General features: G+C 39.3%; 1 protein-coding gene across 1 annotated transcript in view; it reads left to right on the top strand.

The window, feature by feature from the left end:
* The window catches only part of Slc7a11 (solute carrier family 7 member 11), a 74,265-nt gene that overhangs the window by 13,581 nt on the left and 34,115 nt on the right, over window positions 1-26,569 (top strand). Inside the window, exons 4-6 of the mRNA XM_051157116.1 lie at window positions 1,662-1,787; window positions 5,554-5,653; window positions 12,975-13,019. Of these exons, the coding sequence (XP_051013073.1) occupies window positions 1,662-1,787; window positions 5,554-5,653; window positions 12,975-13,019 (271 nt within the window). The remainder of the gene's footprint in view (window positions 1-1,661; window positions 1,788-5,553; window positions 5,654-12,974; window positions 13,020-26,569) is intronic.

The following is a 26,569-nucleotide window of genomic DNA, read 5'->3' as shown; positions in this document are numbered from 1 at the left end:
TTTTTTTTTAAATTTTTTTATTAATTTATTCTTGTTACATCTCAATGGTTATCCCATCCCTTGTATCCTCTCATTCTTCCCTCCCTCCCATTTTCCCATTATTCCCCTCCCCTATGACTGTTCCTGAAGGGGATTACCTCCCCCTGTATATGCTCATAGGGTATCAAGTCTCTTCTTGGTAACCTGCTGTCCTTCCTAAATTTCAAATTTGAAAATATTTTTGATATTCCGTCATCTATAAAGCCTTGGTAGTATTTTACAAATACTTCTTCAGAGATCCTCCTTTCCTCTGTCTCTGACTCTATTATCTCCCTGGCATCCCTTAGTGACTCTTCGCCCTACTCTGTGGGCCAGTAGCATATCATAAATGCCTTTTCTTGTGACACATAATTGGCTGTAGATTGATTTCAGATGGCTGTCCAAAACCATTAAAATAATGTACATTAATTAGGCTCTGTTTGGGTATAGAATCTTTTAATTTTCCCATTAGTTATTGTGTATTGATAGCATTTCCCCAATCCCTAATTACAGAAGTGAGCTAGTTGTGTTATATGAGGGAACCATGGTGACAGCTCCTGACTACACAATTCCAGTTTCAATGGTAAGAATTCTGCTAGTTTTTTTTTTTTTTATTTCCCTGAGAAATAGTTCTATACATTAAAAAAAATCTTTGTTTAGAAAGACTACATCTTTACAAAAACAAAATTTATTGCTGAGAACCATTAAATGTCAGGAATGAAATAGCTGGTAAATGTTTTGGCTATCCTGTGCCTGTGTTTTTGGCAAGAACATAAAGCTGAAATTCACTGTGTAGAAGAACCTCCAACATTCCACCAGGGAAGAAAAGGAAAGCCTAGAATATCACCGTTTAAGGTGTGGCTTACCATTTTTGAGAATCCAGTTCATCCACTCACTCACTCATTCATTCATCCAACAAAAATATATTAGCTATCTACCTTGGCCAGGAGCATAGCTGATTATTGGCAATGCCAGAAATAAATACCCATTTCTCTGTCCTTGATGTGGAAAAGGGGTGGCTGTTTGGGAAACTGTCAACAGTATTCTAAGAGGAAAGTCTCCTGGCTTCAGACCTATTGTGCATCCTAAGCTGAAAAGTCCCAAGACCTTATGCTCAAACAGCCAGGCATATGTTGGAAGCTGACACTCGCGGAGCAGGTTACAAGCCCATCCCTCATTATCTAGTTGGAAATCAGGGAGGAAGCCCAAGAGTAATACTGGGCAGAGCTGGTTCTGATGGCGAAGAATGAGATCTCAGACATAGCACTTCTTGCCCTTTCCAGAGCATCAAGTGCACCACGATCATGACCCTCGGGATGACTTCAGGGTGGAGACGTTTGACTTTACTGTGATCGTACAGCAGTGTGTGTTCATCCGTACCAGTGTGCACAGGACAGAAGAGAGACTCTGACTGTGTACGAGTTTTTAATCTAAGCTCCTCTGGTTTGAATGTCTCTCAAAGAACAGCCTTGGTGCAGGAGAGACCGGATCTGGGGCAGAGCCTGGGATCCTGCACACTCCTCGTTTCGGTAGTGCATTGCCAGCACTGCAGGTTTATAGACCACATTTCGACTGACAGGATCCTAAGACATCGTTGAGCTCACCGTGCTTTGCCTGTTGTAACTTTGTCTGTTTGTTTGCAGCTGTGGTGATGGTCCTAAATAGCACGAGTGTCAGCTGGAGTGCCCGGATCCAGATTTTCCTAACCTTTTGCAAGCTCACAGCAATTCTGATAATTATAGTCCCTGGAGTTATACAGCTAATTAAAGGTATGGACTGAAAAGGAAATGCGTTTTAAACTGCGTATCTGCTTCTGGTCTCTTCTAACACCGACTTTCGCTTGTCTAGCAGAATCCTTAATTAGTCTTCGCTTGTGGAACTTAAACTCTGTACTGTCATCTAATTGATTTGAAAGGCTACACTGAGGATGGGTTGGTATTTATAGTTGAATGGCAGCAAGAGAATTAAAACTGGACCGAGCAACAGAATTAAAGCGTCTGAGAATTCTCTTGGTATAAGCTGCTTGGAGTCAAACCCAAAATGAAAACAAAACAAAGCAAAACAAAACAAAACAAAACAAAACAAAACCAAAATTTTCTATTTAGCTTTACGCATAGATCAATATATCCTTTGTTTGCAATAATAACAATGAATATAAAATATAAAAATTTTAAAAAAAGATAAAAACATTTCTGGAAAATAATGGAAGATGACCAATGATTTTTTTTTTATTTTTTCATTTGCAATTCCTTAATCTGAGATTAAGGGGTTTAAAAATAGTATTCCTAAAAACAATATCCTTATGTGACAATAAAACGGGCTTCAAAAACATAGTTTTTATTGTTACATTATTTTCTATGTAAAACTTGCATTTGCATATATTTAGTGAAAATGGTTGGAAGAGAAAGAGGGCCCAACAGGTTACTGGCTTTGCAACAGGAAATAATGAGAAATGATTAGAGTGAATCAATTGGAAAGAGGTTGCATTTCATGTTGGTGTGTTAACTATTTTATTGTTTACATTGGAGTTGTCATTTCCAAGGAAAGAAATTTATAGAGAAATGTAATGACCCCTCAGGAAGAGCATTACGCCACACAAAAGGAAGTGGCAAAACCATTGCCTTCTGTAGAGGCATCAAACACCAACATTAAACTTGATCACTCTCATTGGTAGAGGGAACTGTTCTTGTCAATTTAATCATCCTAGTGGATGATCTTAGAGTCCTGGCAGTAAAATGCTTCCATCAAATCCAGCAACTTTGGCCCCAGAATAAACACCATGAAGAATTTGACAATAGAGTCTTTGTGAGAGAAGATGTGGGTAAGCTTGCTGTCCCAGTTCAGCATGGCCTCTACAGAGCTGGCCTGCTCACATTCCACCATGACTAGAGGCGAAATTGTCCATGCCTTCATCTCCTGAGTTGACTTTCTCAATCTTCTTTAGGGAGCTTTTAAATTTCTGGAAAGGAAAGGAAGGTGAGTCACTAGACCTTCTAGACATGGTTGTATTCTGGCTTTTCCTTTTGGTATAAGGCCAGATATAATAGGTAGTTATATTCTGTTGTTGGTTCCGACCCCTCATTTATATATATAGTGTACTGCAAATTCCTTGAGAGCACAGACCTTTCCTGTCAGTTACAGTGATATTTTAATATTGCTTACAGTATCAGAAATGCATAGGATCACTGTAATTCTTACATCTTATCCAACAGAGAAATTCTCTGAGGAAATTCCTGCATTTGGACCATATATTAGTACTTTAGAGACCAGACATATTTTCTTTATTACTACGAAATTTTATAAAATTGAGATTTTAAAATTTGTAACACAATCATTTAGTTTTCCCATATTTCTCCGAGACCCCAGGAAGAAAAAGGCTTCATTGAGGTGGTGTGTGTGTGTGTGTGTGTGTGTGTGTGTGTGTGTGTGTGATGTGGTGTGTGTTTGTGTGGTTTGTGTGTGTTTATTTCTACCCTAATCAGATTCTGATTTAGCTGGATGTTGTGAATTCACTTATGAGGCCTGGAACTTCCTTTTGAACATGTTACTTTCATCTTCCCCAATGTTATGCATCCAAAAATATTCCTGAAGTTCAGAAACAATGTGCCTCTTTTACTGAGGTCTCATGACGGCTCATTTGAAGAACTGTGGCTCAACCTACACAGTTTAGATCTTTTCTCATATTAATTACTAATTGCTCCATTCTGAAGGATATTCTCTCATTAGGCTAAGGAGACCACAGATCATAAAAGAATATCAAATAGATGTTTCTTTTTTTTAAAATTATTTTTAATTGTTTGTACACACACATGTGTGTTTGTGTGTCTACAAATGGTCATGTGCACATGAGAACAAGTGTCTGCAAAGGCCAGGAGAGAGCATCAGATGCCCTGAAGCTGGAACAACGGGCAGTCGTAGCCTTCCTGTCATGGATGCTGAGAACTGAACTCAGGTTCTCTACAAGACTGCATATTTATAGCTGCTGAGTGATCTCTCCAGTCCCAACAGATGTGTCTTTTCTGAATCTCAGTGTGTATACTTTCCTTCTGTTAAGGCATAGAGATGTTTTAGTAAGACGGCATTTCTGATTTTTTTTCTGTCAAGTTTTCACAAAACTATATTTAGAAATTGGTTGCTTTGAGAAAAACATCATTCATTGATTGGCAGAACCATGTCCTTATTGGCCCCCAACCTCACATTCTATCACTATGAATGCTGGGTCTCTTGGTGTGAGCCATAACTGATATTTGACTTATAAGATAGCGTTGTATATGCATCATGCACCTCCTGCCCGCGTGATCTCCTTTTATTACTTCTATAAAGGCCAATTATTATTATTATTATTGTTATTATTGTTGTTATTATTATTATTATCATTATTATTATCTGATTTTTCAAAAAAGGGTTTCTTTGTGTAACAGCCCTGGATGCACTTTGTAGACCAGACTGGCTTTGAACTCACAGAGATCTGCTTGCCTCTGCCTCCCAAGTGCTGGGAGTAAAGGGATGTGCCACCTTGTCCAGCTAAAGGCCAATTTTAAACAGCATCATTTCCTACTTAGTACTCTCATTTGTAGTTAGGGAGGCAGGGCAGAGACACACTTTTTTTTTTTTGTCTAATTTTTAATCTGTGCTGACTAACACAAATCTGATTTTGTAACCTCTTAAATTACCCTAAAGATTCATAGAAAAAGGCGCCCACTGCTCACAAAATAGACAAAAATGTTGATGCCAAAGTTGGTAAAACTTGGTTAGAAGTTTGGTATAATTTTTTATTCATTTTTATAGGGAAAAAAATGGTGACATGGACCAAGACAGGGTCAATAAGTTACCTCTACAAAGAAAGCCCCATGGGTAGAATGGCTTATCACAGTTAATCACACTGTGCTCCTGATTGACACTGGCCATAGACGTCTGCTGCGAATGGGCATGGCTGTGCTCCAGTGAACTTTCATGCGAATGAGCCTTGTGTGTGTTTCCATGGTGGATTATGTCCGCAGCCTTTCTCTGCTTTAGGAGGCAGGTGTGGGATGCAGGGCAGAGATAAATAGCAGCAGCTGTTAAGTGATGTTGGGAGGTGCTGCGTGAGTTTCCTGATGCCTCCTCACTCAAGGTAGCCTCTGAGATTTCTTTTTCATCTCTCACCAAGCCATACATTATCTTCTATGAATTTTGTCAAACTCTTAAAACTTCAGTTTATGGAAGATACTTTAGTATACTTTTGTGGTTAAAACAGAGGACACTCAAGCAAGAGAAGTGCAATTTGCCGTTTGAAATGCCACTTTACTACTGCTGGTCATCTACTGAAGAATTTTAAAATGGTCTAGGTGGCAAGGGTACATTAGTAGATAGAATTGACCATGGAGAGAGAGAGAGAGAGAGAGAGAGAGAGAGAGAGAGAGAGAGAGAGAGAGAGAGAGAGAGAGAGAGAGAGAGAGAGAATAGGCTAGCTCAGCTGTCAACCATTTATAGGGTTAGAATAAATGATAATTAATTCTTTGCAAAGCTCTAAAAATTCTCCCATTCTAATTGCAGGGCAAACACAGCACTTTAAAGATGCATTTTCAGGAAGAGATGCAAACCTAATGGGGTTGCCCTTGGCTTTTTATTATGGGATGTATGCGTATGCTGGCTGGTAAGTTGATATCTCCGGATACTTGTACTAAAGAACTTGATTTGCCTTTTGTCTTGCTAACCAGATGTCTTTTAGCATATAAGTGTCAGCTTTGTCCCTCTCAATGGATGAGGAAACACATCACACTTTTTTTTCCCTAACTAGATTTTCATCATGTCATGTACACAGCGATCATTTAGTCAAAGTTTCAGGTAACATGAAATTTTCAGAAATAAAGACCTATAAAGCCAGGAAAGATTATTTTCCCAGCCAAAAGATATAATGCAATGGAAATAGACCGGAGGAAACCAAATGAGGTCGGTTTGCTCCGATTCTCCTTGGCTTCTTTGTGCAACCTTGCTTCTCCTGGGGATAGAATAGAACTTCTCTCACCCGAGAATCTCACGTTGTATTGTGAGCCAAAGTGGAGCCGAGAATGCTGCAGCAGCCACCTTCCACAGAGAGGTGAGAGACTGTATGAGACGTATTTCTAGGTTGTGCAGTTGGGTTTGTGGGGGCTTGGTTCTAGTTTCGATGAGCCACTTAGAGGAAGACAGCTTCTAGTTTCTGCAGCGTAGTTTGGTGGGAAAGAAAGAGAAGCACGAAGGAAAGTCGGGAAAGCCGTAAAAAAGATCCTTCTCCTGAGGTCTTTTTAATTTCCTTCAGTGTGGCAAAGCTTACGTTGTCATCTCTGAAGTTCCCGAACAGTCAAAGTTGCTATTGGATGTAGTCCAGTGGCATAAAAATGAGCAAACAATTGCTGGGTTTTAGTGGCCAGTATAAACCAGGCGTGGTGGCGCACGTCTTTATTGCCAGCACTTGAGAGATAGAGGCAGGTGGATCTCTGTGAGTTCGAAGCCAGCCTGGACTACAAAGCGAGTCCAGGATAGCCAGGGCTACACAGAGAAGCTGCTTCGAAAAACAAAAACAAAACAAAATAAAACAAACAAACAAAAAAAAAAAAAAAAAAAAAAAAGAAAGAAAGAAAAAAGAAAAGAAAAAAATTAAATTACTTCTAATTATTCATTAGTAAGGATAGTGCTATGGGGTACTTGGGGTTAGTGTTTGCCTTGTTAAAAGGCCTTTGTGATAAAGTATTGAGGAAACTTATAAATAGGGGTTAATCAACTTTTTTTCCTACTCTGTCACAAAGAAGAAACAATTTAGATGTAGAAATGAGATGGTCCCAGGAGATTAAAGTAGCTCATATGATAAAGGCAGGAAAGGAGAAATCACAATAATAAAAGTCAACTGATCAAACAGTATGCAGCATATTCGAGGGCCTTTACATGTTTCATTAAAATGTTGCTAGCAGTTAAAAACAAAACAGGTAGCAGATAAGACTGGCACTATGATGCCATCGATGCATTTATTTCGTTTGTGCTGTGTGCCTGTGATTCCTCCTGCCCTGGTGCAGCAGTGGCTTGCTGAGGAGCATGAGTCACAGGAATTACATATCAGAGAGGAACTTCCTGTAACTATTTTATTGACCTTGTAAACTTTAGTTGAAATGACTGTTTCAAGAAAGCCCTCTAGGTAGAGCAGTGTAATTGAAAGAATCATCAGAATCATTGCAGAAAGATTAATTTTCATTATTTTGGAATAGTTAATGGTAGTAGTTCTTTTTTCATATTTATCAAACCAGTAGTTAAACCTGTGATCACTCTGTGAGCCTAAAAATACCATCAAGAAATTTTGCTATCTCAAAAGTTATGAAAATATGTATGAAACAGGAATAAAATTTTCTCTTCTTTCTCCCTACCCCACCCTCCTTTTTTATTACCTTCCAGGGAAATATGAAAATACATTCCAAAATAGAGTATGTGCCCTATTGCAAAAATATAGCATTAGAAGAAAATCAGTGACATGGCTTTAGCATAACTTTGAAAGAAACCGTGTTTGACGGCTGTTAGGTTATAACATAGGAAGATCAGCATAGAATATTTGTATACCCGTAGAAGATGTTTGCAACCATTGTATGCAGGCTTTAGTGTCGAAGCTCAGTGTTTTTGAAGTCTTTTCACTTTTGTCCAAAGCACAATGCGGTGCTAAGCAGAGAGAAGAGCTCTGTGATCACAGTGTTAGAAGCAGAATCAACCCTTCTGTGTCTATTGAGCCTGGATCAGGGCTCCATGCCCTGGGGCAGCAGCCAAGCCACTGTGAGGGTCCCTGGGAACCCCAGAGCAAAGTAAGGGAGGGAACAGGCGCTTTGAGCTCCAGCTGGGTGCTGGGAGCCTGTTGTACTCTGTCAAGAATGTGGAGTGTGGTGATCTTCACAAGGCAGACTTGATTAATTCTGTTGAATGGGGTTCCTTTTGCCTGTGAGCACCATGCATCTGTTCCCACGGATTTGTAAAACATTTCTAGCCTCACTCCACCACTACCCAGCACTGCATATTCAGGTCACCTACCTGCTTCGTGGATAGCCAATTCTCGCCACTTCTGTGAAATTTTCCATGGATAAAGACTCTTTTCATCCTGACTTCTTAATAATATTACATTTTACTGATGCTGAGTCATAAGTGCTGCTGTTTTCATCAGCAATAGAGGTTTACAGAAAACTTTGTTTATACTTTTGCGTATACAATGCCTGTGTTTCCACCCCCCAGTTTGGAAAGCCAGGAGCCATAGGGTTTGTGTGTGTGTGTGTGCGTGCGTGCATGTGTGTTCTTGAGGGTTCAGTCATAGCATTGGAACGTAAGTCTAGGATTTTAAATGAGATGTTATCTGACCCAAATGGCTTAGCTAGAGGATGATAAGGAACTGTTTAGCTGTAATGGGTTGTTTTGCCAGCTGAATACTCTTTTGTGAAGAGGGGAGAAGATCTGGTTATTAAACTATGGCCCCTATTCTTTGAAAAAAAGAAACAGAATTAGAAAAAAAAAAAAAAGAGTCTGTGGGTTTGGCACTCCAGAGTTACAGATATGATTTCTATGTAAATGGATCAAAATGGAGTCTAAACGGAGTCTCAAAGACAGGAGTGTTGTAAGAACAACTTTTGCTATCTGAGTTCTCCATCTCCTGCCATATGGTTGCAAAACTGGCTTGCAGACATAAATCGATACTGTAAGTGGCTTCCACTCCTTTCGTTGCTGTAGGACAATATTTGACTTAAAAAATGTGGCGACATTGTAATGAGACAAAAGGAAAGCAGTTATGATCAGGAACCCCTGGCCAGGCTGCTGTTTGGACAGGCAGCATGCTAGCCCTCTGTTGTCTTGGATACCTTGCCCTAAGAGCAGTCACCTCCAGCTGCTAGGTGGAATAGGAAAAAGATGCCACCAACCCTTGGGGATCCTGAATGGAGTAAAGCTTTGGCTCTGAGGAGTGCAGAACATCTCCAGAATGATGAAAACCCCCTCACAGCAACATGATTAGGGGAAATCATTAACTCAGTCAGGTCACAGAGTCAGGTCAGCACAACCTTAATATTATTGCCAACGTTTGTATTCAGAGAAATGCATCTGCCAGTCTGCCTGTGGCCTTGGGGAGTCAACCAATTTCAATCCTGTATCTGGGTCCAAAGCTAAGCATAGCGTGGTGAGATTTTTTTCCCCCTCTCTTTTCACTGTGTGAGAGAAAATTGGTTTTCAGTGTCTTTTGTCGCCCTCTTTAATCGGATCCTCAATGGATTTAGTCTCTCCAAAGCATCAGCCAGGATTATTGTACGCCTTTGTGTCAAATCTCACCTAAAGAATCTGCTTCCTTTAAAAATCATGTACAAGGTTGGGTGTTACAAATTCAGGGCCAAACATCGAGTTTTATGCACAGTCATAAAAAATCTGGGACAATAGACCTAGTGACTATCCTTCAAGGGCCTTGAGAAGTAAACCCAGGGAGAGCGAATGCTGTGGCCTACATACTAGGGACCAGACAGCATCAAGATAGATTTCCCACAGTGTGTGGGCTTTTACACTGAAATGATTCGCTTTCTTCCTCTTCTCCCCAAGCTGTACCCAAGAAGTTTCCTTTCCTCTATTCTCCAGAACCATGGAAAAATATTTGAAGTTATATTCTTTTTTCACAGATAGGCCCCATCATCCCTTTGTCTTAAGGTTTTTGAAAAAGACAAGTTCATCAACTGTTAAGAAGCAACTAACATACATATAGCGTACATGACCTGGCACTATTTCTTACTTCATGGGACTTACTCAGTTTTAGGGGTTACTTATATATTTGTTTATTTATTTTTATTTGGTTCCTATACTGTCTGTTGCCTTGGGCTTATAGCAAACATGTCAAACCAGTCTCAAATAGTACCTTCAACAGCACTGTGTCTGGTACACTCAGAACAGGGAGGAGTGGCTCATTTATAGTCCACACATATAATTCTGCCAGCTGACTTGCATTATATGGTGAAAGACGGAGCATGCACACACTGATGGTTCCTTCTTCTAGAATAACATTATATGTATTTTCCTGTATGTGCATTCTCCTAGAGAAACAACAACTGTCGATTTTAGAAATTTAACTTTAGTTGGTAAAATACATCATTACTTATATGTGTGTGCACTTTTTATATCACACTTCTTACTACTGTCTCTTCAGTCGATATATTTCAAACATGAACTTACAACTTAGTCCTTAAAGCTGTAGCCATCTTATTCTTGGGCATCAACTGACCAGGAAGCAGAATTGAGATAGGATTGCCGTGCGCATGGGTCAGGACAAGCTTCCTCCCTTTCTTGTAGGCTATGAGATGCTTTAAGCATGTGGCAGATGATGGAATAATGTTCTGGATATTTGGTTTTCTTTCTTTCTTTCTTTCTTTCTTTTTTTTTTTTTTTTTTTTTTTTTTTTTTTTTTTTTTTTTTTTTTGGTTTTTCGAGACAGGGTTTCTCTGTGTAGCCTTGGCCATCCTGGACTCGCTTTGTAGACCAAGCTGGCCTCGAACTCACAGCGATCCGCCTGCCTCTGCCTCCCGAGTGCTGGGATTAAAGGCGTGCGCCACCATGCCCGGCCCTGATATTTGGTTTTCTATAGAGGAGAATTTGACTTTCAGACTGTGATTCCATGTGCTATACAAGAGGCTATTTTTAGCATCTAAGGAATAGTAAGATAACAGCAGAATTCATGACTTCCCTGAGCTGATGGCATGGAGGTACAGCGAGGGCTCCTGTTATGTTCCCCTATTCTCATTGCTATCACACAGTTCCCTATTCTTATTTGAGAATGGAATTTCTTTCAACCTTACTTTGGGGAGACTTAGAAAGACCTTAGTAAGACTTAAAGGGCCTCCAACAGCCCCTTTTAGCTGGAAAACAAAGTCGAGGATACAGAGCATTCACCACCCTTGCCCAGGCTTGGTAGAAGCTCACTGTGAAGGAAAACAATCAGAATATTTGAGGCCCTGACATTAGGGTAAGATTTTAAGATCCTGTGCACCTTGAAAGTGAAATATTTAGTGCCTAAAATGCTTTTTTATTTTTCACATATAATTCCAAGAAAAGAATTATGAACCTAGGAAATGTTCAAAACTCCCTACTTCTTTGCTCTTGGTAGACAGTGTGGTAAGTAGCAGTGTGCCTACAGTGAACTCCCTGACCACATCCTGGAGACTTCCCTTCTTCCTTAGGCTTGTGAATCCGATTCTGCCTAGTAAACTAAAGGAAGATGTGTGAGTAGAAGGGCTAACTTTTTTATTTTAGCTTAAAATTTTAAATTGACAAATTATATGTACTTCTGAGGCATTAAAGATTAGGTTATGGATGTCCTCCTCTCTGTCCCAGTTTCCTGGTAAGTGAAGGCTTTGGTGAGACATGCCCCTTGGGCTAGTATGCAGATATAAGTGAGTATATACCATTTAAGTCTTTCTGCTTCTGGGTTAACTCACTAATTATGATAATTTCTAGCTCAATCCATTTATCCACAAATTTTGTGAATTCCTTGTTTTTAATAGCTGAGTAGTATTCCATAGTGTATATGTACCACAGTTTCTTTATCCATTCTTCTACTGAGGGATACTTAGGCTGTTTCCATGATCTGGCTATTATGAATAAGGCTATTGAGACTCTAGATGAGAGAAGCATGGGAGAATGGCAAAGTAGAAGGATCCAGAGGGTCCTAGAAACCTACAAGTAGAACATTATGATAGGCAGATTTGAGCCCAGGGGTCCCGCTCAAACTAAGGCACCAGCCAAGGACAATACAGGCGGTAAACTTTAAACCTCTACCCAGATCTAGCCAATGGTCAGAACAGTCTCCACACTTGAGTGGAGAGTGGGATATGACTTTCTCACGTACTCTGGTGCCTCACATTTGACCATGTCCCCTGGAGGGGGAGACCTGGTGGCACTCAGAGGAAGGACAACAGGTTGCCAAGAAGAGACTTGATACCCTATGAGCATATACAGGGGGAGGTAATCCCCCTTAGGAACAGTCATAGGGGAGGGGAATAATGGGAAAATGGGAGGGAGGGAAGAATGGGAGGATACAAGGGATGGGATAACCATTGAGATGTAACAAGAATAAATTAATAATAAAAAATTTTAAAAAAAGATTAGGTTTATATGGTTTATAAATAGAATGTGAAACAGTTAAATCAGAGTAATGAACGTTTCTATAACCAAAAATACGTTCTCTCTCCCTGTGGTAGAACATTTGATGTTCACTCTTTTAGGAAATTTGAAGCATAATAAACTAACACTTCTACAATTTTTGGTCCCCGCTCATATGCTGTGTTCTCTGTAGGAGGTCAACAGCAGCAGTTCCCTACAAGGCTGCAGTCATATAGTTTGTACCCTCTTGTTCCTAACTCCAAATGTAGATTTACAGGACGCACAGACCATCATACACTTAATTTCCTCTTCCACGCGTTGATTCACACTTCTATGGCAGAATGCTCTATCAATCCTCCTTTCCTTGTGCATAACCGTGGTTTCTACTTCTGTGCTTTGGGACAATATGAACCTGGAATGGCCTCATAGCAGCTTACTAGGGTAAATGCTATGCATTCTTGAAGGCTCATGTTGGGAGGAAGTTCATCTGGAAATGGTTCCTGGACCTTGGGTCTGGGCTGGCCCTCCTCTTCTAGCTCTTGTGCCCTTTCCTGGCATTGCATCCTGCGGTTCTGAGCTGCTCTGTGAACTGTGAGTGTGCCCTACAGGTTACGAGCTTTCCACTCTCACAGCCATCACATTGCACACATTTTAATGACTGCACTATGATTTTGTAGAAAATGCTCTGTGAGAGTTCTTGCTGGTTGCCTAGTCCCATTTCTCTGCCTACATTTTTAATGGGTATTTTTCATGACTCTTAGTTTGATTTTTGAAAATACAATGTGTAGAACTTTGGATTGTGGTGGTAAAATGTACTAATAGTTGTTTGTTTATTTATAATACAGGTTTTACCTCAACTTTATTACTGAAGAAGTAGAGAATCCTGAAAAGTAAGTAACCTTGTTTACAGTGAGATTTTTGTTGTTAGGCATAAAATTTGAAATTTCTAATTTAATTATAGACTTGAAGAAGAAAACCAGTATGGACCACTTAAGTTTACTGTTGTCCTTATCATTATTTTGTTATGTAAATTGACTTACGTATTCACAATAAATTACCCCACAAATTTTTATTATATATTAAAATGCTAAATATATTATATATAACCATATACTATATTCAATACTAAGTAGCCTTATAATCTGAATGTAAGAAAGAATAAAGTTATCTTTTAAGTAAACTATTTTACACAAACATATAGACATAACCTAACATGAACTCATAAGTGTAGTTTGAACTGAAAAAAATCAATCATTTCTAGCAATACAGACAACTTAAAAATAACTAGGGAATTCAAGAGAATAATATAAAAGAGAAACTTGTAAAGCAACTGAAAGATGTTATAAGAACTTGTAAATTTGGGGATGCAGCAATTTTTAAAAACCTTTTCTTCCTTAAAAATTGTTTGATCGATGATTTGATGTTAATTAAACAATGGATCAAAATAGGTTTCAAAATAAATTATTTGTAAGATTTGTGAGTTAAAGAAGGAAAATTTAAGAAATATAAAATAATATTTAATTTATCTTGCTTTTATTCAACAAAGGCTGTCTTCTAATCATTGTGCTAGGAGGCTCTTTCAGGATGAATGAGGCTTACCTTCCAGCGTTCTATTGTGCTCTGCATGAATGAAACGTGTGGCAACAAAAGTGTAATAGTGTGACTGACACCACAGCAGAGTGTTTGGCTAGCACAGAGAAAGTGAGAAGGTCACAACTTTACCCTGAGACCTGCTGCTTATGGGTAGTAGCAAGTGAGCAAGTGCCCCTAGGTAAACAGAGGGAGAGAGGGAGGAAGGGAAGGGAGGAGGAAGGGAGGGAAGGAGGGAGGGCGAGAGACAGAGACAGAGAAAGAGACACAGAAAAGGAGAGAGAGACAGAGACAGAGAGGGAGAAGACAGAGAAAGAGAGAGAGAATGAGAGAGACAGAGACAGAGACTCTGGCCTATGGAAACGGAGAAGTACAGAGGCCAGGAAGGACATCATAAACAGCTTGGAGTCAGAGGGTTTGCCTGAGGGTTGCCAGTTCAAATTAAGATGAACTATCAAAGAATGACACTGGGTGTGCTGGGAGACGGTTAGCTGGTTGCATTTGGCCAAGCACCAGAGTTTAGAACATACAGCAAATGATGGAAGTTAACATGATTCCTCATAGCATCTGATTCAACTGCTGTGTAAATCAACATATAATTTCTACACAAAGAAGTCCGATTTACTAAGAATATGACTGACTTACGAGAATATTTTCAGATTTGTAACAAATTAGAGGCAGAGAATATATTTCCCAGGAACTAACTCTAACATTTCTTGGAAATGATAAGTAGGCGACCTAGTGACTGTTAGCATGTTTGTAATTAGAGATAAGCCTGTCTTTTGAGCTTTGTAGACTCATTACTGTGTATGTGGTGATGCAGAAAAAGGACAGCTTATACTATATTTTATGTAAAGTATTTGTTGGATTCCCACTATGTGAAACAAATAACTAGAATTTAGTATGGCACTTAAAGCTGAAGCATTTTTTTTATAATTTATTCACATTACATCTCGATTGTTATCCCCTTGCTTGTACCTTCCTGTTCCCACCCATGCTCCCACTTCTGCCCTATTTCTTTTCCCTATACCTGTGACAGAAGGGGACCTCCTTCCCTACCATATGATCACAGCCTATCAGGTCTCATCTGGTAGCCTGCTTCCTCTTCTTCTGTGTGTCACTGGGCCTCCCCACCAAGGGGAGGTAGTTAAATTTGGGACACCGGAGTTTACGTCACAGGTAGTCCCTGCTCTTCCCACAACAATGGAGAATGAGCTGTTCATTGGCTAGATCTGAAAAGGGGGTCTGGGTTTACTGCATGCATTTTCCTTGGTTGGTACAACAGTTTGTGCAGGCTCCCCTGGGTACAGATCCCCCAGCATTGATGGTCTCCTTGTGGGGCTCCTGGACCCTCTGGGTCCTGCTATCCCCCCATTCTTCCATACTACTCTCAACTGGAGTTCAGCAGTGAGTCCCAGCATCTGTCCCAATTCCCCACTGAGTGGAGACTCTCAGAAGACATCTATGTTAACCTTATATCCACTTATAAGTGAGTATAACCAATGCAAGTCTTTCTGGGTCTGGGTTACCTCACTCAGGATGATCATTTCTAGTTCCATCCATTTGCCTGCAAACTTCAAGATTTCCTTGTTTTTAATAGCTAAGTAATATTTCATTGTGCAAATGTACTACAGTTTCTTTTCCCATTCTTTGGTTGAGGGACATCTAGGTTGTTTTCAGATTCTGGTTATTATGAATAAGGCTCCTATGAACACAGTTGAGCAAATGTCCTTGTTGTGTGGTAGAACATCTTTAGGGTATATTCCCAGGAGTAGTATAGCTGAGTCTTGATGTAACCCTGTTCCCTATTTTCTGAGAAAGTGCCAAATTGATTTCCAAAGTGTTTGTACAAGTTTTCACTCCCACCAGCAATGAAGGAGTGTTCCCCTTTCTTCACATTCTTGCCAGCATGTGCTGATGCTTGAGTTTTTGATCTTAGCCATTCTTACAGGTGTGAGATGGAATCTCAGAGTCGATTTGCATTTCTCTGATGACTAAGGACTTTCAGCATTTCTTTAAGTGTTTCTCAGCCATTCGATATTCCTCTGTTGAGATTTCTCTGTTTAGCTCTGAACCCCATTTCTTAATTGGGTTATTTGGTTTGGTTGTGTTTAATTTTTTTGAGTTCTTTATGTATTTTGGATATTAGCCCTTTGTCAGATGTAGGGATGGTGAAGATCTTTTCCCAGCCTGTAGGCTGTCATTTTGTTCTGTTGACACTGTCCTTTGCCTTATAGAATGCTGAAACATTTTAAAGAGACCAATTGCTAAAATATAGTGTAAGAGAATATTTATTATGAAAAAATAGCAAATTATAGTTTATGGATAAGTCCTAAGTCAGTATCAGTGCTATAGAAATTATTCACGTTCTAGGTTAAGTTATTATCAATTTAGACAGATGTGTTTGTAAGATACATGTTGCTAGTGTGTGTGTGTGTGAGTATGTGTGTGTGTGTGTGTGTGTGTGTGTGTGTGTGTGTGTGTGTGTGTTTCTGCCTGCCTGTCTGCCTATCAGTCTTTAAGTGTTTCATACCACTGCTGTGTGTTTCTGATTCACTGCCCTGGAGTGGCTCTTGGGTTAAAGAGTCTCTTCCTTAACTCTATTTCATCTCTTAGTATCAGACACCGATTAAGGTCACGTGTTAGTGCTTACAAACACTAAAGAAAGGTGACAGTGAAATATCAATTCAGTGAAGTTTTTTTCTACTAAAAAGACTTTTTTTTTTTAACCTAAAAAGAAAAAAAAAAGTGAAAATAGAGGCTAGAAAGATGCCTCAGCAGTTAAGAGTGTGTGCTGCTGGGGTTCAATTCCCAGTACCCTCATTAGGTGGCTCATAATTGTTTTTAACTCCAGCTCCAAGAGATCCCATACCTTTGATCTTTATAGATACCTGTCCCCCTGTTCATATACTCCCCACAGACACATAAAGACATGCACACACACACACACACACACACACACACACACACACACACACACACACACACACAGAGTTTTCAAAGATTAAGATAAATCATAAAAGTAAAGATAATGATATATATGCTTTGCTAGATTGTGATGAGTTTATATATAAAGGCTATTTGAAAATCTCTACATAATTGATCATTGCTACTTTTATTGGTATATCCTTATTTTAGAGAAAAATACACTTCTACTTATTTAATAGTGTTTTCTAGAATTCAACATCCCAGGCAATTTTCTTTTCTCAGTTGCTTTTGAAGGGAGTATGAAAAATGCTGCATCCTAGCGAATCCTGCTCTGGCAATTTTCAGGGCTAGAGTTGAATATTCATTTCATGATTACTCTTATTCTTGAGCAAAGAATTCATTGAGATGTTATATTTAGAGGAAGTAAAGCTACTTTCTAATGGGAGGAAATAAAATACAATTTTTATAATAATTAAGAGCTAACGTGGGTCTTGAGAGATGGCTCAGCAGTTAAGACCCCTTGTTGCTCTTCCAGAGGATACAAGTAAGCTTTTCAACATCCACATAAGGCAGCTTACAACCACCTGTAGCTTTAAATGTGGTGGGTCTCTCAGAGACCCACTCATTTGTACACTCACGAATTCTATCAAAACCCTGAACCAGAAAGCCATAATATATATGCAGAGAACCTGGTACATGCTGCTTTAGTTTCTGTGAGTTCATATGACCTTTGCTCATATTGATTTAGAGGGCCATGCTTTCCTGGTGTCCTCCATCTTCTCTGTCTTTTACACTCTTTCTGTCTCCCTTTCCGCGGGGTTTCCTAGGCTCTGAGGGAAGGGGTTTGACAGAGAAATCTCACTCCGTGTGTAATGACTAGCTGTGCATCTCTATATGTGTTCCCATCTGCTGCACAAAAAAGCATCACTGATGATAGCTGAAGGCACTGACCCATGAGTATAGCAGAATATCATTGGAAGTCATTTTGTCACTACAATTTTCCTCCTTATATAGGCTAGTCTTATTTGTTTTCCCCCTAGATCTCTGGGTTATCTAGTCTCAGGTTCTTGGTCTCCAGGCAGTTGGGTATTGGTTCCGTCTCATTGGCTGTAAGCCAAATCAGTCATTGGTTGGTTACTCCCATAAGCTTTGGGCCACCATTGCCCTTGTATATCTTGCAAATAGTACACCATTTTAGGTTTATGGCTGGCTGAGTGCTTTCATTTCTTTTTTTGAGAGTGTGCAGAGTACCTTCCTGTTCTAAAGACACTGAATAGTAGGGGTAAGGCTCTATGTAGGCACTGCCTTAACAGCTCTATGTTCAATGAGTATGTAAGTATTGTCTTCAGCAGTGGGGCTTACACAACAGTGTGGAGAGAAACTAACAGTCTTGGCAACAGCCTGCTTTGTTTGGATTTTCCCAGGGTACCCATTTGTCCAACAACTCAATTAGATGTAACCCAGCACACTTCTAACTGCCATAAAATCTCTCTAGTCTCTTAATAGAGCATCTTACTTTAAGGTCTTAATATATAGGATTTCTCAGTCCTGGTTTAGGGTATCCACAATTTTGAGGTCAATATAAATGAGACAAGTTGAAGAACAAAAGCGTTGATTTCTTTTCCTTCGTTTGCACAGGATAGCTAGCTATGTCAGTTCTCATTTAGAGGACTCTGAAAAAAACTTAGCCAGTACATTTATTTTCTCAAATTTAAAATATGATAAATCCAGAAAATTCCCGAAGCAGCACAGTGAAGGTTAATGACGTGTTCTGTATTTATCAACCAAAGTAACTCTGAGTTTTGATCTTTTTTGTTAGTATTAGGTTTTAAAATGACATCTTGTGACCATTTTAACAGTTGGAGTAGTGTTTTATTTTTAGTACACAAGAATGATTTGGGAAATATTTAGAGCTAAGTATCAAGAACAGATGGCTCTATTATGTGGATCTGCTCCAAATGCGTGCTTCGTATTTTCTTATAGGTGGACACAGGTTCCAAAACCACCTTTCATTACAAGGGAGAGTAATTACGCTTGCATCTCCTTTGTGATGCGCCAAGATAAATGTGTTTCCTGATCAGTCACCGGTGCGTGTGCCCAGGTGTGCCGAGACATGCAACTTGCTGGCAGCTGGTGCAATGAATCATCAGCCAAGGGTATAACCCTTTTCCTACCTCCTCCATGAGAGCAATCAGATCTTCCCCAAAACTAATGGGAAGAAGGTGATAATTAATTTAAGTCAGTGAAAATAGCAATATGATTTTAAGGAGGTCGGTACAGAGTAAAGTTTCATGATCTCAACGGACTATTCTGCTCATGTACTCTCATTTTGAGACATCTGCAGGTTACCTAACATGCCACTATGAACTCACCTCTGAGCTGTCATAGGCGAGCCTCATAAGACAGTCCTTAAGTGTTGTAACAAGGAAGAGAACAACTTGAGAATAATCTCTATGTTTGCATTTGCATTATGTTATGGTTGAGAAATTTCCTCATGGCTTCTTTTTTCTTTTTGACAAAGCTTTCTTCTTTATAGACATTAGTGCTGGTGAGCATGCACATGTGTATGTGTGCGCATGCATGTAGAGGCCATAGGTTCCGGTTGGATGTCTTCCCCAGTCCTTCTTAACCTTATTTTTCTGAGACAGGCTTTCTCACTGAGCCTGGAACTCACCACTTAGCTTGACTGGATGAGCTTCCGGGATCCACTAGCCTCTACCTAGTCAGCATTGGAATCACAGGCATGTGCCACCATGCCTGGATTTTTTAAGGATGCTGGGGATCTGAACTCAGGTCCTCAGGCTCAGCTGAGCCATCTCCCCAACTCCATTAAATTTCATAACAACACAAGAAAAAATAGTTTTGTTATATTGTCTTTAATAGTTTCCATAACATGTTGACCAGCTCCACAAATATGTATATTAGAATAAGAATAGAATTTTCAGTGATATTAATGTGTAATGTTAGGACCATAAAGGGCATAAAATCCCAAGGAATATAGTTTGGAAATATAATATCCCCAAATGGCATGTGGAGTAATATGACAGATGACGTATTCAGCTTTTTTTTCTTTTAAGTGTGTTTTAGGAAATACAATGAGTTTTTCCTTATGACATTACTTTGGTGGGGAATATACCACACAATCTATCATTGTTCAAAAAGTTACACAGTACAAAGAACATATCATTTAGACGTATAATGTTTGAAATCCTGTTCATCGATGGATCAATCATGTCTTGTGTTGATGAAAGCTAAGAAATGAATTGCTTTGGTTTGACCTTGGGAGTCTGAGATTAGTCAGTCTGTCTATTAGCTTGCTCTCCTATTCTTCTCACATCATTTGGTCCTTCTGTCCTGAAGTGTGGGAAGCCACAGATAGAGAGGGAGTCAGTAGAGCTTGATACCATCCATCATTTTTAAAGAAGGGGCCATCATTGTGCTCTGAATGATCAAGTTAAATAGAAGGTTTAGATAATCAGAGTGTCACGTTTAATTAATATCTCTCCTGATCCCAATTTATATTAATTGGTACCTCAAAGTCATCACTCCCTGTACCTATGCTAACTTAGAAGAGGAACTTGGGTTGGGAATAATGTGTCGAGGTCGGCGAAACAGTGTGATCCTTTTGATTGGCCCGTAGTGGTCTCCAAAACAATCTTGATGTGTATATTTGGTTCAGATGCTACACTTATACATTTTTAATATAGGCATTTAACTTCTTACTGATGGTTTTATTTGTTTTTACACTCCCTTATATGACATGTAAGTGCGGGGTTATATAAAACTATTAATCTGATTAAAGATAGCAAAACTAAACAAGGGGGAAAAAAGACTTGCCTTAACATTTTGCAATGCAATTGCACGAGAGAGACTAAAGCTGGATTTGGAATTCTTTTTATCTTTATGTGCTCAATTAGAAGATTCCAACTCACTAGAAAAAGCAGTGTGTTTTGTGTGTGTGTGTGTGTTTTGTGGCAAAATCTGTGCAACTGTTTACTACAAAGCCATGTAATTTTATAATCTTAGATCATAAACCAAATATTTTATTACATATACTCATGTTTGATGTTCTTCTGTTATATAAACTGATTTTTCACAAAATCAACCCATTTTAAATTAAGTTATAGAAAAATCTATATTATTAAGCCTATTTAACTAACAAACATATTTGCCAAGTAAATCTCTTCTTAAAACAATGAAGTTTCTAAATAGAGGATTTTTAGGATCCAACCCCATGGTGAAGTAAATTGTTTCTGAGCCTTTATTACTTTTAAGTGGGTGGCAATTATCCCAATATTATAGTTCTCAAAAGTAAGAGATATGTGAAAACATTTAAATTTTAATGAGCTTGACAAGTAACATAAACTGCAAAGTTTAATTTATATCTATGTCTAAAAAGGTCTTCCATTTAGCAAAATGAAACTTTTTCTTTATTAAAGTCAACACACCATCACTGGATTTATCTTAAACCAGGACAGTGCTGTTCTTCAATTTTGAAATAATTACCACCTAATTTAAGATGTTTCTATGCTGCATTTTCCTGGAAATAAACACAAAGTTTGGCAGCTCCAATTCCAATGTGTTTGGAACTATAGTGATCTTGTTGGGGACACCGAGGCAGCATTAACCACAGGGTAAGAAGATGTCATTGTACCTTTGTCAAGCAAGGTCACCACGGTGCTCTTCCTTGCTCTTCTCCATTTGAAAGTCTCTCCCCAGTGTAACATGGGGTTGATTTACTTACTTTGGGATCAAAATTCTTTCATTTCTCAGTTTCACATATGCATAACAAATACATTTGGCTCTAAGACCCTTTGTTCATGTAAGGCTGAATTATCAAGTAAGTGATGCAGAAATTATAGGATTATATTATAATATTTTATCATGGTGCAATCAAAGAAGACAGATAGTAATCCTTCAAATGCTTGTGGAGGGCACAGGACTTTTTTTTTTTTTTTTCAGGATTCCAACCACATCAAAAGGCAGAGTTTTGAAGGAGAATGCTTTTGAACACTGTTCCTTTTAGTTCAGTCATTTCTGAGTTCTATTTTTAATCTCATTGAAGTTTATATTTGGTGTCTAGAATAAAAAAAATGTGTTTTGGGATCAATAAGAGTGGTTAATTTATCTTCACCCAATTTCTGTTTCTTTTAGCACAAAATAAGAGACCACAAATGGCAGAGTGGATAGAGTGATAGAATGTGGGGTTTGGGAATTAGAAAGGCAGAGTGGAGACTGCCTAACATAGTTTAGCAATCTAAGCAGAAATCTGCTCGTCCAGAGCTGGAAACAGCACTGGAAACAGAAGTGACAAAACGAGACGTTATTATGTCCTTGAATCAGTCTACCTTAATAATAGCATTCATTATTATTAGAGTCAGGGCTCTTACTATGGAGCTCTGGGAGCATGGGATTCGTCATGTACACCAGGTTGGCCATGAATTCACCAGCCTCCATCTATCTCTGTTTCCAGACTACTGGAGGGAGAGGCCTGGGTCACCATGTCTGTGCCTTTTTATGTTTTACTTGTGTGTCCTAACTAGCATCTTTTTAATTTACAACCATTTCTAATCGGAACAAATTATTGCTTGAATGATATAAGCAGGATGGTTGTGGATATCTTGATGCCAATAGATATTACCCAAGGGAAGAATGACATGACTCACACCTGGGGTTCAGTGTCAGAGTCTCTGGAGGCTAGACACTTACACTATAGTAATGTTCAAGCATCTCTGGTTTTCATCTCCTCATCTACAAGAATCTCCCCCCCCCCCATATTCAGAAGTATCAAGTCAGCCATTAGCTTGCCTCCCAATATTGGGGTCACATGTTCCCAAACCCTTTCATCCACATTTTCATTTTTGCAGATAATCTACCCTCACCCTTTGCTATGTCTGCATGTGAAAGTCATACAACTGTGCTCAAACTGTGGCTCAGAATTCATTTCACAGTCTAGGTTATAGTTGTTGAAAAGCTTCTTAGAACTGTAAACTATGGTCTGAGGCCTGTTGCAACTTAGGCACTCACACTGATGTGCAACCTTCGGTGTGGCTGTTTATGGGTAGATGTAAGGTATGTCACTATGTCTACATATCAGGGCATAAGAAGGCCATTACATTCATGCCTCACACATCATGCCTCAAAACTATTTTGATCATTTTTCTCCAGTCATTCAAATTCTGGAAACAATGCTTAGGTTTGTTCAGGCACAAGTAAGACCTAATCCCAATATACGTCTGAAATCCAAAGGAAGTAAAGACTTTCCAATGAGGAAGGGGCATTCCCTCAGTTTATGAATTACACTTGCTTATGGAGTCATTGCAAATAATGCCGGTTCAAAAAAAATCTAAATTCAAACCCCATCTGGCCTTAACCAGCCGTTTGACCTCAGACAGTCCTCGCACTGTGTGGTGAGCCTTTGTTTACCACTTTAATATGGGAGGAAATAATCGTCATGTTATGCTCCTCTCAGGGCTGTGAGGTTGGATGTGTGAAATTCTAAAATGTTAGTGAGCTTAACAAGTAATATACAAACACCAGCTGCAACCCAAACCTATATTCTTTGAAGATTAGTTTATTTTATAAGCCTAAGCTCTGAAAAACTTAAAGGATTAAAATAATTGTTTCATGAACAGAGGGAGCCTTTTCTGCATGTGTGAACTAATAATCAGCTTGGAACGTTGTCTGCACCATCAGCAAATCACTCGCTTATTAGGAGGTAGAAAGCCAAGGGGGACAGTGAGAATTGCACTTCCATCTAGTCCCTCAGGTGATGCCCAGCTCACGCAGACATCTGAGTCAGAAGGAATTTCTTGGCAGACTTTTTTTTTTTGGTCCTTTTGTGATAAATATTAGCATGCCCACACCAGGATATCCATTGTCACACAGCTGACTGAAGGTGCTGATAGGGGAGATTGGCTGCTTGCATTTCAATTAGAGTTACCTATTTTTAGGTTGACTATCTTATCAAGAAATGCTTTTATGAAATCTGTGGAAACAAGTCTTGATTTGAGTGGCTTACACTGTGTATTTTAAACTAACTAGTAGAGAAGCTAATTAGTACAATATGTGAGAATGCAAGCTGAAATTTTAGGTATTTTTACATAATTTAAAGATGTTAAATTATATATATATATATATATATATATATATATATATATATATAAATATATATATTAAATTATATGTATATATAATTATATCTTCCAGACTGGCCTTGCGTTCTCTTGGTAGCTTAGGTTGACCTTGAATTCAGGGTGATACTTCTGCCTCAGCCTCCTAAATTTAAGGATTATATGGGGTGCTTAGAAAGTCCACACTGGTTAAGGCCAGATGGGGTTTGAATTTAGATTTTTTGAACCGGCATTATTTGCAATGACTCCATAAGCAAGTATAATTCATAAACTGAGGGAATGCTCCTTCCTCATTGGAAAGTCTTTACTTTATTAACTATATAAAGAGTATTTTAGCAAGGCTCATGGTTGGGTTACAGTTAGTAACTCAGATGATTTTTTTTTCATAGCTTGATATGTGTCCTGTGCAGAGGAGAAAGCTGATGCATTAATTCTTATGGCCTGTGGGAAGATTAGGATGGCAATCCCCAAATTTCCAGCTCCAGAGCTCAGAGTCTTTCTAACATACCAGTTGATGTTGCGGGGGGAGGAAAGGCAGAAGTGATGCTTCATCACGAAAGGCATCATTGCCAATTAAGGAGGCAACTTTGGTGAAGAAGAGGAAGTGAAAAACAGAACCAAGAAATGGAGGTGTCTGAGCCAGGGGCTGGGCATGCAAGAAAGCTATAGAAGACTGGTCGGTTTCAGGAGATAATGCGTAATGCACCCTACGTAGGACAGTGTGCGTGCTGGGCTGTGGTGAGCCTTAGCTTCCGTTGGAAGGCTTTGGAACCTTATCTAGCAGGCAGGTGCTGAGGAAAATGGGAATGGGTGCTTAAAAAATATGAACTTGATGGCAAGTCTGGTAGGTTTTCTTCCTGTGATACTTGAGTTTGAATGGGGTTGTAGTGATGGGGACACTCTTCAACATTCTTTTTCATATTTGTTCATAATAAAACAGCGTTATTGAAAAGTTAATAGTCCTTTACATGTGTCCCATTGCTATAGGGAAACACAGTCACATAGCATGTAGCAGAAAGTCTGGCAGGGAGCAACATAGTCTCCAAACTATCCCTGGCCTAAACTAGAGGGTCATGTTCGTGCCTAACTTTGCTTTGAGTTCTACGAAATACTAGTTCTGCTTTTAGATGAGGAAATGTGGCAAAGTCAGTAGTCATGCTGATGGCTTGTGTTAGTCGAGAAAGAGATGTCACAATCAAGTGAGATAGATGAAATCCTAGGGCTAGAAAGACGGTTCAGTGGTTAAGAGTGCTTACTGCTCTTTGAAAAGGATCCAAGTTCAGTTCCCAGCACCCATGTTGGATGGATTACAATGACATACGCCCCCAGATCCAAGGGATCCTATGTTTTCTTGTAGCTTTCATGGGCAGCTGCACACAGTTGAACATATCCACACAGATGGACATAACCACAGGCACAAATACACACACACACACACACACACACACACACACACACACACACACACACTTTCGAAAGTCTATTTTTTAAGTAATTTATTCAGATTACATCATTATATCTCAATTGTTATCCCCTCACTTGTATCTTCCCATTCCCTCCTCCCTCCCTCTTTCACCTTATTCCCCTCCCATAGGTCTGTGACAGATGTGGACCTCCTTCTTCACCATGTGGTCACAGCCTATCAGGTCTCATTGTGATAGTCTGCTTACCCTTGCTCTGAGTGCCACCAGACCTCTCCATCAAGGGGAAGAGGTCAAATGGGGGGCACCAGAGTCCATGTCAGAGTCAGTCCCTGCTATTCACACAAGTGTGGAGAATGTGCTGTCCATCGACTAGATCTGAATAGGGGTTCTAGTTTACTGCATGCATTGTCTTTGGTTGGTACTGTAGTTTGAGCAGACCCCTTGGGTCCTGATATGCAAGCCTTAATTTTCTTTTTGTAGGTTTCTAGGACCCTCTGGATCTTTTTATTTCCCCATTCTCCCATAACTATCTCACCGAGAGTCACACTAGGAAGTCCCAGCATCTATCCCAATCTCCTGCTAAGTAAAGACTTTCAGGGGACAACCCTGTTGGGCTAGTGTCCAATTTTAAGTGAGTATACACCATGTGTATCTTTCTGGGACTGGGTTACCACACTCAGGTTGATCACTTCCACTTCCATCCATTTGCCTGCAAATTTCAAGATTTCTTTCTTTTAAAGAGCTGAGTAACATTCCATAGTGTAAATGTACCACAGTTTCTTTATCAATTCTTCAACTGAGGGACATCTAGATTGTTTACAGGTTCTGACTATTATGAATAAGGCTTTTATGAACATGGTTTGGCATATGTCCTTTTTGTATGGTGGAGCATCTTTTGGGTATATTCCAAGGAGTAGAATATCTGGGTCTTGATGTAGCCCTATTCCCAGTTTTCTATGGAAGTGCCAGATTGATTTCCAAAGTGGTTGTACAAGTTTTCACTCCCACCAGCAATGAAGGAGTGTTCCCCTTTCTCCACATCCTCTCCAGCATGTGCTGTCATGTGGGTTTTTGACCTTAGCCGTTCTGATGGGTATAAAATGGAATCTCAGAGTCATTTTGATTTGCATTTCTGTGATGACTAAGGACCTTGAGCATTTCTTTAAGTGTTTCTCAGCCATTCGATATTCCTCTGTTGAGAACTCTCTGTTTTGTTCTGAGTCCCATTTCTTAATTGGGTTATTTGGTTTGGTGGTGTTTAATTTCTTGATCTCTTTATATATTTTGGATATTAGTCCTTTGTCAGATATATGGTTGGTGAAGCTCTTTTCCCAGTCTGTAGGCTATTACTTTGTTCTGTTGACA

This window comes from Acomys russatus, chromosome 15 (assembly GCF_903995435.1).
Source record: "Acomys russatus chromosome 15, mAcoRus1.1, whole genome shotgun sequence".
NCBI classification, from domain to species: Eukaryota; Metazoa; Chordata; class Mammalia; order Rodentia; family Muridae; genus Acomys; species Acomys russatus.
Note: the sequence above shows the minus strand (reverse complement) of the source record. Positions and strands in the feature narration are given on the sequence as shown.